The sequence below is a fragment of the Gallinula chloropus genome (genome assembly GCF_964237585.1).
Source record: "Gallinula chloropus genome assembly, chromosome: 2".
NCBI lineage: Eukaryota > Metazoa > Chordata > Aves > Gruiformes > Rallidae > Gallinula > Gallinula chloropus.
This window is the reverse complement of record NC_140086.1, coordinates 136,152,396-136,165,402: the sequence shown is the minus strand read 5'-3', so window position 1 is coordinate 136,165,402 and position 13,007 is coordinate 136,152,396. Positions and strand designations below refer to the sequence as shown.

Here is a 13,007-nt window from a genome sequence, read left to right as displayed (position 1 = left end):
CGATGTGAGCGGTCGCGAGGCTCGGCAGCGCCCCCGGTGCCCACGACGCTGGGGCGGGCAGCGATGGCCAGAGCCTGGCGTAGGAGCAGCCGCCGTCGCAGATAGGAAGCGCCGGGGGCAGCTGGGCAGGCGGCGCGGAGACTCCCTCGGGCCGTGAAGCGCTTGTCCCGTACTGCCCCGCCCCCTCCCTCCTTCCTCCCCCCTCCTCCTCTTCCTTCTCCATCCCCCCCCCCCCCCGCGGCCGGTGCATGCGGGGCGCCAGGGGCCGAGCTCGGGCCCCCCGCTGCCCTTCGAGCGAGTGACCCGCCGGGTCCTGCGTATCCCCGCCATGTCCTCCTCGTCCAGCTCCTCGCAGACGCCCCCGTCCCACCACCAGCCCCCGCCGCAGAGGATGAGGCGCGGCGCCGCCGGGTCCCCCACTGCCGGCGGCGGCACGGCCGGGGGCCCCGGTAACGGCGCCGGGGGATGCGCGGCGGGGACCAGCCGGCTGCTCCAGCCCATCCGTGCGACCGTCCCGTACCAGCTCCTACGGGGCAACCAGCACAGCCCGACCCGGTCCCCCTCTGCCTCGGTGGGCAGTAATACCGGGCCGGGGGTCGGCGGCGGGGGTCGCGCCGGAGGCAGCCCGCCGCCGCCCAGCGCGACGCCGCCGTTAGCGGCGGGAGGCGGCGCGGCGGAGCCGGGCAGGGTGAAGGGCAGGCAGCGGCGCTCGCCGGACAGCGGCGGCAGCGGCAGCAGGAGGAGCAGCTCACCTGAGAGACGGAGCCCCAGCTCCCCGGTTTACAGAGGTAAAGCACCGGGACAAAGCCGGTGTCCCGTTTCCTTGTATCCCCCGGGAGTGCTGACTGGGCTGGGGCTGTCTGCCTCCGGGCATCCCCGGCCTCAGCTCCCGGTGTGGGAGGCGCGCCCTGCCCTACCCCGAGGCAGTGGGGGTGGGAGCCCGGGGAACTGCCAGGCGGGCGGGAGATGCCCCGCTGGAGTCTCGGGGAGCGGGGCGGTGGGGGAGGCGAGGGCGAGCCCTAATACACCCCCCGGAGGGAGCGGGGCAGGTGCCGTGCTTGGGTTCGTCCTGCCAGGAATGCAGCCAAGTGGGGGAAAGCACCTCGTCTCGCCGCCTCTTCCCGGGGAGGGGTGGGCGAGACGTTAAATGTCATCCTCCTCGGGCGAGGTGGGGATCCAGCTTGGGAAAAAACCCCGTCCTCCCCCCCGCGTCGCCTGCCAGCGCCGGCCTGTGGAGGAAGTGCCTCCCCAGCGGAGCGGGGGCGACCCCCACCATCCTCCCTGCCACCCCCGGGGAGTTGCTCCCCCCGCCTCACCCCGGCCCCTCTGCGGAGGGGAGCAGCCGGGGGCTCTGGCAGTACTCCTGCTCCCTCCTGCCCTTGTGCACGGGCTCTGGGAGTGGATGTGTGCAACACAGGGACCGGTCTAAAATTAACCCGCTTCCCTGTCTACAGGTGTAATTATTTTGTACGGGTTGTTAATGGGCCAGATCTATATCTGGGGTGGCACAACCCGGTTCTTAAGCGTGTATTAAAACCGAACCTCAAACGCTCTTCCGTTCTGCAGAGCTTGGTTTCTTAAAACCTTACATCTTCGTAACATCTTAGGTTGAAATATATAATGTTTTCAAGCACAGGCTCCAAAACAGAAAGGAAATTCCCGTATTGGGATGCTTAAAAACAAGTAACACTCTCTGCCTCCTCGTGTTACTTAGTACTGAGTGCCTGAGACTGTAAGAAACAAAAAAAAAAACCCAACCCCAAACCCCAACATAGCCAAAATAGGCCTGTAAAGTTTAAAATGTAAAATTGATTCCCGGCAAGTCAAACTTAACCTGTGTCAGGTTGTCTGCTGAATTATTGAGTGTATTAAAGTGGCAGTGGCCATCTTACCCCCCCGCCCCTTCCCCCCCCCCACTTTAGCAGCTGAATGAATCAGACTAAATGCACTTTTTATGTTGGCCTGCTGTAGCTATCAGGTATCACACATCATCTCTTTCTGGGAACGTTTTACATGGTTCAATACCCCTTGCTTGTCCTGTCCCTTCCTTGAGCCCTTCCTGTGCTTGATTTCTGTGGCAAATCGTGGTCTGTGTTGGTTGCCAACGTGTTTTGTAGCAGTGGAATCTGTTACTGTCTTACACCCCCTTTCAGTTTTAATGTGTAGTAAACCCTTGCAGTCTGTAGTATTTGTAACTTCAGCGAATCTCTGTCATCAGAACTGTCCTTAGGACGTGGGCAGCATTTTGCAAATGGGTAAACTGTCATTGTCAATTACACAGGGAGGTAATTTGCCTTGTCCAGTGTTTGTGCTTATGCAGATGACCAAATGCGTTGTGTTACAATCGGAACAGAGATACTTCGTAACTTATTTCTCAAAAAGTTCATCTATTTATGCAGAAGTTTTTACATGCTTGAAAATGGAACTAAACTTGAGTGGTTTTACTTCATTCAAGCTCTGTGCAAAATTTAAAAGATCATATTTTCCCCACTGTATGAAATAGTAAGTGTAGATTTCATTTTTTTTCCTACTCAGCCTCTGGAAAATGCTAATGGGAAACTAGGCAAAACAAACAAACAAAAATCGGTGCATAAGAATAGTGACGGTGCTGAATACTGTAAATTATTTAATTATGGGAACCTGGAGCAAAACATTGTAGTGGTGCAGTGTGTAAAGGTCTACGCTTCAGGTGTATTGAATAGGGAGGAATGTGGGTAGTCACCTGCAAGCAAGGAAAAGTACTGCGAAGCTGCGAGGTGTTTCATTATTACGCACGATTTTCTTGTTGGAGGGGAAATTTTAATTTTAGCAAGTGGGTTCAGTCTTCGTCTGTGGGCTGTTTTAGCCTTAATAAATCAGACTATAAATTAGTACTGAATGACTTTTCTGTCATTAAACTTGTTTGAGCCTGCCTCATGGTGAACCACGTTAGCAGCATACACGGCGTGATTTGCTTTAATGAGAGCAATGTATAAAATCATAAATGGCCCGTCAAGAAATGCGCCCTGTAATCTGTATGCGCTGCGAGGAATTTGTTCCCCCTCCTCCAGGTCAAGCCAGCTGCTGCTGCAGAAGCTGACATCCTCTAGCAAATCCTGAATGAATGAATGAAAACAACGTGATCGCCCTAATAATGACCACAATTGCACACGTCAACAGCTTTATTTTACCGAAATACAGGCACCATTTTCTAGCAGGCAGGGTAATAAGATACCCATTTCTTGCTTTTGCAAATGAAGAAAAGATTTTTGGCCCCTGCCCCCCCCCCAAAAGACCCCCCCGACCAACCAACCAAAAAAAACCAAACCCCTAAACCAAATCGAAAACTGCTTTTACACTATCCGGAATATAGTTGCATGACACGGGGCAGGATTTTGTCTTTGTTTCCCTGCTTGTTCTCAGCATTTTAGTACGCGATGTATGGATCCTGAAAATGATGTTTATAATCTGTATGGTGATAGTAGTATATAGAAAATTGATTGCTGAACCAGAGGACTGCTGCAGTAATAATGGAGGACTTGGGGGGGGGGGGGGGTGGAAACATGTTCTGTTTTCAAACATGGACCATCTTGCTGTGGCTTGTTAAACAATGTGCTACTCTGGCTATTTATAGTTGTTGTCAGTATGCAAGTCTTGGGGAAGCAACTTAAATCAAGTTGGGGTTTTTTTGTCAGTTTTCCCAACCCATTTCCCTGTGCTGTAAAACGTGAGCTTAGGCTCTAGGTATAATCCTGTTGTTTTTCTCACCAGTGCGGGAGATCTGTTTGTCTTTGGCTCTGCAGCCTGACTTAGATTGTTTCACGAATTTGCTCGTACCGGAGACTGCTTCTGATTCTGATGGGTAGATGTTTTTCTCTCAAGACCTCTGCCCCTTCCCCACCTCCTTTCAGACTTTTCCAGTACAGATTCCTTGAACTGGCTGTCCTGCTAAGATGCTTGGTTGTGGATATGTTAGTGATTTGCCAGAGATCCTTTTTGTAAAGGAGATTTCTGTGAAAACACTCCAGCTCTGAGCCTCTACAGGTCAGAGCAACTACCATTGCAGGCGTTGACATCACTACTACATGAATGAAAGCAGCATGCTCTGTTTCTTCTCCCATCGTCATCTTTTCTTTCCCTTCTTTCTAGGATGCCATGAATGTTTTTGTTTTGCAGCAAAACCCTGCGTGTTTAGAACTGAAACTTTAAGAATTTGCTGCTATTTTATTTAAGGAAATTTTGGGATTTGCAGTGCTTAGGAAACCAGGTTTCTATTTGGTTTAGTATTGATACTGCATGGATGAGATCATGAATGCTCTGTACTAATTTCAGTATGCTAGAAAAGGAAAAAAGAGGGGGAAAACCTTCTGATATTGTAGGGTAAACCTGTGATGTGTGAATCTACTCTCTTTTTTTTCTTAAGCACGTTTATTCCTTACTAGCAGATACGTTTTTATAGTCTGTATTCATGCTTTACAGTTGGCAATGTAAAAAAGTGTCTGGCTGAATGTAACAACACATGGTTTTCTTAGAGGAAATGTATCTGATACATCTCCGTTTGCATACATGTAACACCAGGAGAAGCTGTGTGGTTTGTGACAAAGGATGCTTCAATAATAATGCCAAAAAAAAAAAAAAAACATCCCTTGAACTGGTCAGGCTAAACTTATTACTTGCTCCTGAACACATTTTACAGAAAAGTTGTTTGTTTTCTTGCCTTACCTGGATAAAAGCAGTAGTTTCTGTTATTATGTAAAGTAGCCTATATAAATATAAGAGAGTAGGTTTCCTCCTTAGATTGTTTTTTCCTATGGTATGTGATGTTTTGTATACAAGGAGGCTGTAAATGACTTGTGTGTGATTCAAGCTCAATATGGCTTTTATCAAGTGCTTTGATTAACAAATTGAAGTGCTAACTCTGGTAGTACTTTAATATAACACTTCATGTTTTTCTAACTTTCACTTACATAATGTATGATGCAAACTTTTTTCTGTATCAAATTTTGGAGGTAAAGGTTAGTTTTAAGGACATCTGAAAAACATTGTAATCAGTTTGGGTGTTAAGGGTTGTCAGTATCTTTTACTTCCCAAAATAACTCCTGAAGCGTCACCAACATTAGTGAGAGAAAGGAATTAAAAAAGGTGTGAAACAACTGCACAACCCAGTTCTGAGTAGTCAGTGTGTATATCTGTTGCTGTGCTAGTACATAAAAGGTTAGTGCAGTGAGGAGTGCAATAAGATGGACAACACTGCTGATCTCTAGGCTTGTAAGGGATATCAGTATTTAAAAAAGCAAAATTCAGACTTCAAAAGGCAGAACTACTTTAATATCCTGGATGCAAGCCAATGGATATTTTGGTATCATAAGCATTTATACCAGAGATCAAGAAGACTTTTATTTCTAACAAATGTAGGTAAGGAAGTAATTTTTGTGACGCTTCCTATTTCCTGATGCCCAAATAATAGTAGCATTCCCATAATTGTATGGTGAAAACAGTTTTGCTCCAGCTTTGTCCCTCTTTCTCTTCCCAAAATAGCTTTCATTGGAATATAACATGGTGAAATAGAAGACACTGGCTAAATCTGAACCAGTTGTGTTGAACTCAAAGGCTTTTTAGCTACATGTTTTAACATTATAACTGTGAGACTAGTTTGTTAGATGCCCTTAAGTATGTTTCATAAGGAAAATTAATTTAGCTTCTTTCAGGTGTTTAAACAACTGCAAGAAAGAAGAATAGAAAAGTGGTTTCTCCATTCAATGCGAATGATATTGTAGGAAGGTATTAGCTATTAAAAAAAGCATCTTCCCTGCCCTATAGAAAAAATAAAGTGTATGTATCTATCTTTTTTCAGATCACTACCCTGACTTTAATTTTTTATTCTTTAGACCCAAGCAAATATTAGTGTACATATGGCCAACCTGAAGGTACTTGCCAACATCCATGCATAATAAAACAGTGGTTAATGCTGAAATTTGGTTTCTGAAATTCACAGTTCCTGTTTTTCATTCTTTCCCATGGTGGGGTGAGTTCTTAAGATGCATCTCAAAATGTAGGGAGTGTAGGTTGGGGAATGTATGGCAAAATCATGCAAAAAATCTCAGTGTTTGTCAAGTAGAGACTGACGCATAAGCTGTTGAGCTTTGCTGTATTGCTGAAATTCACAGTGGAAAGCTAGTTATTTTCAAAATGGGGTTTATGCTACTACTTCAGAGATCAATTAAAAAAAAACCCATCCACTAATCTGATGCAGTAATTCTGAAATTTCAGTTCAATGTGCCCTTAGAAGCAATAGTTGTGGCTATGCAAAATGTTTTAGAATATAAAGTACATGCTCCTCGGTGTTTCAGTGTAAAGGAATATTTCAAATCCTTTTTTGATGTGACTTAATCAGTTGAGTAACTCTCTTCACCTGAAGAAGGTAATATTTTTTTTTTGGCCACAGTGAAAAATGAAGGTTCCTTTTTAAACCAGCTGGCAATATCTTCAGTGGAGAAAAGCATTGCCAACACTTGACACAATAGTTAGTTCCCCATGGATTTAGCATATGTTCAAACAAAGGGTTTAAACATCGACTAGCATTTCTTGAAATGTATCTAGTATTGATGAAAAAGACCCTGTAGTAAAGATGCATAACTTGAAAATTTTGCTCAAGACTTGACATAGTTAACTGGGTTAATGATCATCCTTTTGCTTTAATGTTAATATTTAAATGCAGTGAGGTGTCTCTCTTTCAACACTGCCTCCCTTGTAAACCTGTAGCGCTTAAGCAATGGCTTAAGGCTTTTTCAGGCAAGTAAAATAATATTTACATCTCATTGTTGGAAGGGATATATCCACAGTGACTTGACAGCCTGAGGTTATCCCCTTTTCCTTTGTGTCACCATTTTTAAGGTACAGGCTATTGCAAAATGAAGAGAATGGGAAAAGAGAATGAAGGAAAAATAGGTGTTTTTTATTAATAATCTAATTCTTATATTTTGAGTGCGTATTTACTTCTGCAAGATTAGGTTTTAAGTTTTTGCCTCCTGATTTGACTCTGAAGTTCACCACCACTAATTATATTATTTCTATTTTTTAAACAAATTAAATCCTGAAGCTTGGAAATAACCATTGGGTACTGAAAGGGAGTGAGACTTCTGCACGTAGAGTATTATGATACAGAGTGTAATAGCAATTCTTTCAAAGGGCGAGTCAGTATCTCCTTTCCAAGGCTAGGATCTCATCCATGGAAACACTCACCCATGCTTGGAACTGAACTACATGTTCTCTCAGGGACCCCCTTTCCTGCTCTTCCAGCTGTGTGAACATGGACTTAGGACCAGAGCGAGCTGTTTCCTTACACAGTCCCCTTGGGCCATCTGGTGATGACTCTGCTCAATGTCTTCAGCTGTTAGTAAGATAGAGAGGTCATGCAGCCACTGGAGGTCTGTCTTATGGAAGGAAACCCAGCCAGGCCAAGCACTACCTGTACTGGGGAGGGCCCTCAGCCTGCTGTCCTTATCCTTGTAATACTGCCTCTGCCCTCATCCTGTTTCTCTTCTGCACCTTCTCTGCTCCTTTGGTGTCTGTGCCACTCTTTACTAGCTGCTGCTGTATCCTACCAAACTGTTGACTATCACCTTGTTAAAAATGGATTAGCTTTCTCTGTTGGCAGGGAGGGAACCTTGGAGGTGTGGTTGTCTATACTCAAGTAGTAACTGCTTTCTGCAGAATGAATTTGTAAATAGGGATTAACCTAACTGGTTGGTGTTGGGTCAATGGAAGATGGTTTTGATGGAAAGCTTTCATTTTTTGGTAGTAGTAGATCTCTTAATTAGCTTTTCATATTAGCTGTTGCTGCTTTGGAGACCCAGCAGGTCATAAAATGTTAGGAGCTTGGGTTTTGAGACCTTCATGCAAGGTATGGTATTGGTTAGACCTTCCTATTTAGTACTTCATGTGCACTAACAATAAATGATGACACACATGTTGGTGTTTATGCAGACTTAACTTTCACTGCTGCTAGTGTTTAATCAAGGAGCAGCAGTTTGTAATGGATATTATCCTCTGAGTGCAAATGAGTAATAAACAACACTGGTTTTTATATGCCACTTGTTTTGTCCAACCTGGAACAAGTTTGACCCAAATTTCACTTTCCCCTCACTCGCAGGAAGAATCACGTTTTTCTCATAGGAGTGGTGACTAAGAACAGTACAATAGCAGTTGCATTGTGGTTTTCTTGCTTTGTCATGAAATCAATTATTATTCCAGATTAGACTAAGTGTCCCTTTCCTTGAGCAGTGCAGGCCAGCTATTTGAACAAGATTAGTATCATCCCCTTTTCCTACACTATCATCACTAGTCATTAAGCAAAGAGATTAGTTGTAGGCACACTTCTGAATTTTGGTAATTATTCAGTCATGGCAAGAGCACTGGTGTTCATGCCACAAACTTGAGACTCATTTCTGTAGCTATATGAATTTCAATATCAATGTAGTGGGTATAAATCTGTCTTTTGGAAATTTTTTTTGGAACAGTAAGTGCTCGGTTGTGAACTGATAAAGTGTATGGCAAAATGGGTATTATGTTGTGTGCCTTTTAATCTCTGGATTTTGGTGTACAGTGCCTGCTCTGGATTTCTGATAGAAATAACTGTGAGGCTTGGCTGGCTGGATTACCTGTATACCTACAATTTTAAACAGGCTTCATAGTTAGAAAAAAAAAATAATAATAGATGTCCTTAGGCTGCAGTACTAAAATAAAAGTTTTTTTTAAAAACAAAATCAAAACATGAATAATTTGGTGACATCTGCCAGCATTTGGAAACCAAGTTGTGATTTGGAAAGAAGGCGTTCTTATCAGGAAATGAATTCTGGTTATTCAGTACTTGGTCACTAGCTAATTCTATTAATCCTGGAACTCAGGCCACTGATGGCATGGAGGAGCCAGTGAGTGGCTCTACAAGACCTGTGGTCTCTGCAGGTATTGAACAGGGTTTCACTACCACTCCTTCTGCAACCTCATGGCAAAGCTCATTAGGCCAGTAGGACTAGAAGGTGCTGATGATTACAGCAGGTATCCATGCAGTCCGTGCTCTAGGAGGGTTTGGTGAGCCCAGTTCTCGCGCGGAGTCAGCTTAAATTCAGCACCGTGTGGCAGCTAATTAGTCTTACTGGAGTCTGGAGCGCTGGAAAGTACATTGTAAAACCCAAGTGGCTTTGTAGTGTTGACTCTGTGCAGTTAGGTGCCATGCCTCCGTGTCCACTATGTCATATATAATTCAAAATCTTTCTGTTAACAGAAATTTAAGATACTGTGTGTATCCAAAGTAATGGAGAGTTGACTTGCTCTGTAAAAATTAAACCCAGATTTACGCGGAGTGTCCTGGAACAGACTTTGAACGGTGTGACTCTAAAAATATCAGCTAACTGCTGAAGAATGCAGAATAAGACTGAGGTTTACACAGTAGATGGGAAGCTGCCAGGTTAAAGGAGAAGCTGTCTTCGCAGAAGTGAATTTCAGTTGAGGTCTTCAAATTTTCATTCTTAACTGATAGCTGTGTTTGCTTAATTGTGGCAATTTATTAGTGGCGTACTCAATGCATCCTTTCTCTCATACTCTGATTTCTCTGGTATTTCACCTTCAGTGGCTCCTTTGTTGTACCTGATACCCTGCCCTGAATAATCATCTTTGCAGTGTTTTCTTTGCCCCTAAAGAAACCATAAAGTACATTTGAAATACTGTTTGGGGGAACAACAAAAGAAAGTCCTAACCTGGTAGACAAAAATTTCCCATGGACAAAAAATGTGATTAACTCATACTCGTTCAAAAGTAATGTGTGTTTGAGAAGCATCCATACAAGGAAATGGCTGAAGAAACCTACTCAATTTAGGCAGCTGTCCACATGGAAGGTGCAGATAACCTTTGGGCATTAGTGTAAGAGAGACACGTGCTTTCAAACAGAGTGTAGTCTGTATATTGTTTAAAATACTAGTTTTGTGAAACTGTTGTATTCATCTACTTTAATTTCTTCCAAAGAAGAAAGATGCCTATCAAGATTATTGGAGTCCCATGATTTTTAGTGGTGTGTCTGTCTAATAGAATGTTGGAGGATGCAGGTACATCTTTTGATTCCAAGAATTCTAGTAGAAACTCAGTTTGGCCTCAATGAAGATAGAAATTACCCAGTCTGACAACTCAAAATCTGGGAGAAGAAATGGCGGTGCTGGGACTTGTATATACGATAAATGTTGTATCAGCAAGGCCTTTTTAAATCATGCATATACAACAGAACAAAAAAATCCTACATAGAGAGATGTTCTAAAATGGATAAATCTGGAGTGAAGCTTCAGATTTCGGAAGTAAATAGTTTGGAAATTTGGCTAAATGAAGTTTCTCTGACTTCCCTGTGGAGAGAATCTGTTTTAACGAAAGATATTTACAATATTGGAATATTTAAAAAATGAGGAAAAACTCAAGGATGTGATCTGATTGCATGAATGCTTATCTCGAGAAAAGCTGCTTGGGAATAAGCAGAGAGCCTGCAGGACACAGCAGGAAAAACTGGGAAAAGAATATTACATTATCAACCAAAAGGTGAATCTTGACTGAAAAAGGTTAAAACCTGAAGACTTGGACTTTGTGTGTTTTAAGACAGACAAAAGAACCATGTAAATAGAAAAAAAAAAAAAGGAAAAAGCAGTTGCAGCCATTCAGTCCCAAGAAAAAATGATCTTAGATAGATTTGCTGGGATGTATGGTTTCAAAGTAAGCTCCAGTGTAACAGTAGGAAAAAATCTCTGAGGAAATAGCAGATGTTTGTTGAGTCCTTTGTATTCACCAGGATAAAATATAAGCAATCAGCTTTCAATAAGGACAGTGATTTTCAACCCAGGAAGTTTAAAAAAAAATAAAAATTAAGGGGTAGGCTAATTTGGAATTAGAAATTACCACAGACTGCAGATTTTAATAAAGTCAATTCGGCGATCTCCATTGCAGGATTCTAGAAAAGCCTGCTCAGAAATTCATGCCTACCTTCAATTTCCTAAGGCAATCTACTGAATAGGAGGTGACACCATTTGAGAATAGATACTGAGTTAGCAGAGACAATCCTAATATTTTTAAAATGTGAAAAATTTTGGGTCCAGTTCTAAACCATAGACATCTGTTGGTCTAACTTCACCTATAGGCAAAGCTTCAGAAGAATTTCTAAGGGATAGTAGAAAATGGTGAGAAATATTAAAGTGCAAAATGAGCTTTCCAAATTGTGTCATGCTAACGTGGTGGTTTTGATAAGAGAACTGATTTTCTAGATGGGAAGTAGATCTTATCTGGCTAGGCAAATTTTAAAATTAGGATGATGAAACCGTTGATTAATTTTGAGAGGTTTAATTAGTATGCAAGAAGATTGTGCAACAGGAGTTGAAGGACCTTGGGAATTGAAATAATAATGTTTGGAAGTGGGATTTAAAAGTAAAAATTAGAGATATATGTATTTGAGGTTGTACTTGAGCTGTATATCTTTTCCTCTAAGTAGCAATGTGTAATTTGAAGATGCTGGAGGGCAGTGTTGGGTGATGGTGGGATCTCTCAACTACCAACATGAAGTGACTGAAAAAGTACTGGGTACAGGTGAGGTCTTGCAGAAATGAGCAACCTGCTGCATAGAGGCCTGATGAGACATCATCTGGGTTACTGCATGCAGTTTTGGTGCTCCACAATTTAAAAAAGGTAAAATCGAATTGGAGTAGGCTCAGAGAAGAAAGGCTAGGTTAGGAGTTTAACCCCACAGTGATAGGGGAAAAAACCAAATCTATGGTGGATAAAAATGCAGTCGCTTCCTTGGAATCCAAGTGGGGAAGGGGGTGGAGAGGTGGGAGGGAAGATCTGTAAGTTAGTGCTAGGATATGAATGGGTTGATTGGTTTGACAGTGTAAACGTTTGTGGAAACCGATAAGAAGACCTGAAACCATGAGCAAAAAAAAGTGTCATCTGGAACATCTTTCCAGTAGGAATCACGAGGGCAAAATACCCAGGTAGCACAAAACTGAGTTTGTAATCTGTGTTTAAGTGATTATATGTGTTATGTCACTGATGGCTGAGAACTGGGCTCCTGATTTAGGGAGCTGTTTCTAGACTTTCATTCCCATGACTTAACTGATAATGAAACAATTTGTTTAATCAGCAAAGTTGAGCAGCCTCATTTAAGCAGTCAGTTTTAATCTGATTTTCTGTTTCTCTTTTTCATATTTTTTAAATCCTTGTTTAGTATAATTAGCTCTAGGTAGCGGGGTGCTTTCCATCTCTAATCACTGGTGATCATTACAATGGCATTGTCTACCCTACTGTGCATTGATTATGGTTCTGTGTGTTGTTTGATTGTGAAAATGGTGAATCGTGCTTTCTGCTTTTTTAATTTTATTTTTTTATTCACGATTATGTCCAGATGCATTTTGATGGAAAGTGGAATTAGATTAAAGGTCTACAAACCCCTCCCTTTTCTACAACATTTTGTTAAATTGTATTAGCATTATAAGGAGCAAAAAAAAATCCCTTCAGAGTCGTGAAGTTTATTCAACAAAGGCGGTGGTATCGTTAGTTACTGAATTCATTGCATGTTTATAATTTCCATCAAGATTTTAATTGCTAATGAACTGGAAGGAAAAAAAAACCGAAAACCAACAGTGCTGCTCTTGATTCCCAGTTAATTTCTCAATATTGGATACATTTATCATTCATAAGAGCTAATTTAATGAACTAAAATGAAGAAAATTCTCTGTACCTGCAGAAGTGCACTACAGTTAGTGGTTGGTTGTTTCAGTGTGCTCTTTTTCCCAAGTACCTGGCTGTTTGAACTTTTTAAAGTAGAAGCAGTTTTGAGGCACTTAAATGATACTAAGTTTGGGGATTTGCATAGTGTTTAAACTTGAAGTGATAACCTGACAGAGAAATAAATATAAGAATGTGAAATATATAAAAATCCTCAGGGTTTGGAGCCAGTGTTTTACCTTCCTGGTGTCCTGTTAGAGTGTGAGCATGCAAATTAC

The 13,007-nt window shown here is 42.4% G+C and overlaps 1 protein-coding gene across 4 annotated transcripts in view; it reads left to right on the top strand.

Moving 5' to 3' along the window:
• Positions 1 to 328: 328 nt before the first annotated feature.
• The window catches only part of GLCCI1 (glucocorticoid induced 1), a gene marked incomplete at its 5' end in the record, with an annotated part of 55,761 nt that continues 43,082 nt past the window's right edge, over positions 329 to 13,007 (top strand). For all 4 annotated transcript variants that reach the window (XM_084259960.1, XM_084259959.1, XM_084259962.1 and 1 more), the window contains one exon: positions 329 to 788. In XM_084259960.1, the coding sequence (XP_084116086.1) occupies positions 329 to 788 (460 nt within the window). The remainder of the gene's footprint in view (positions 789 to 13,007) is intronic.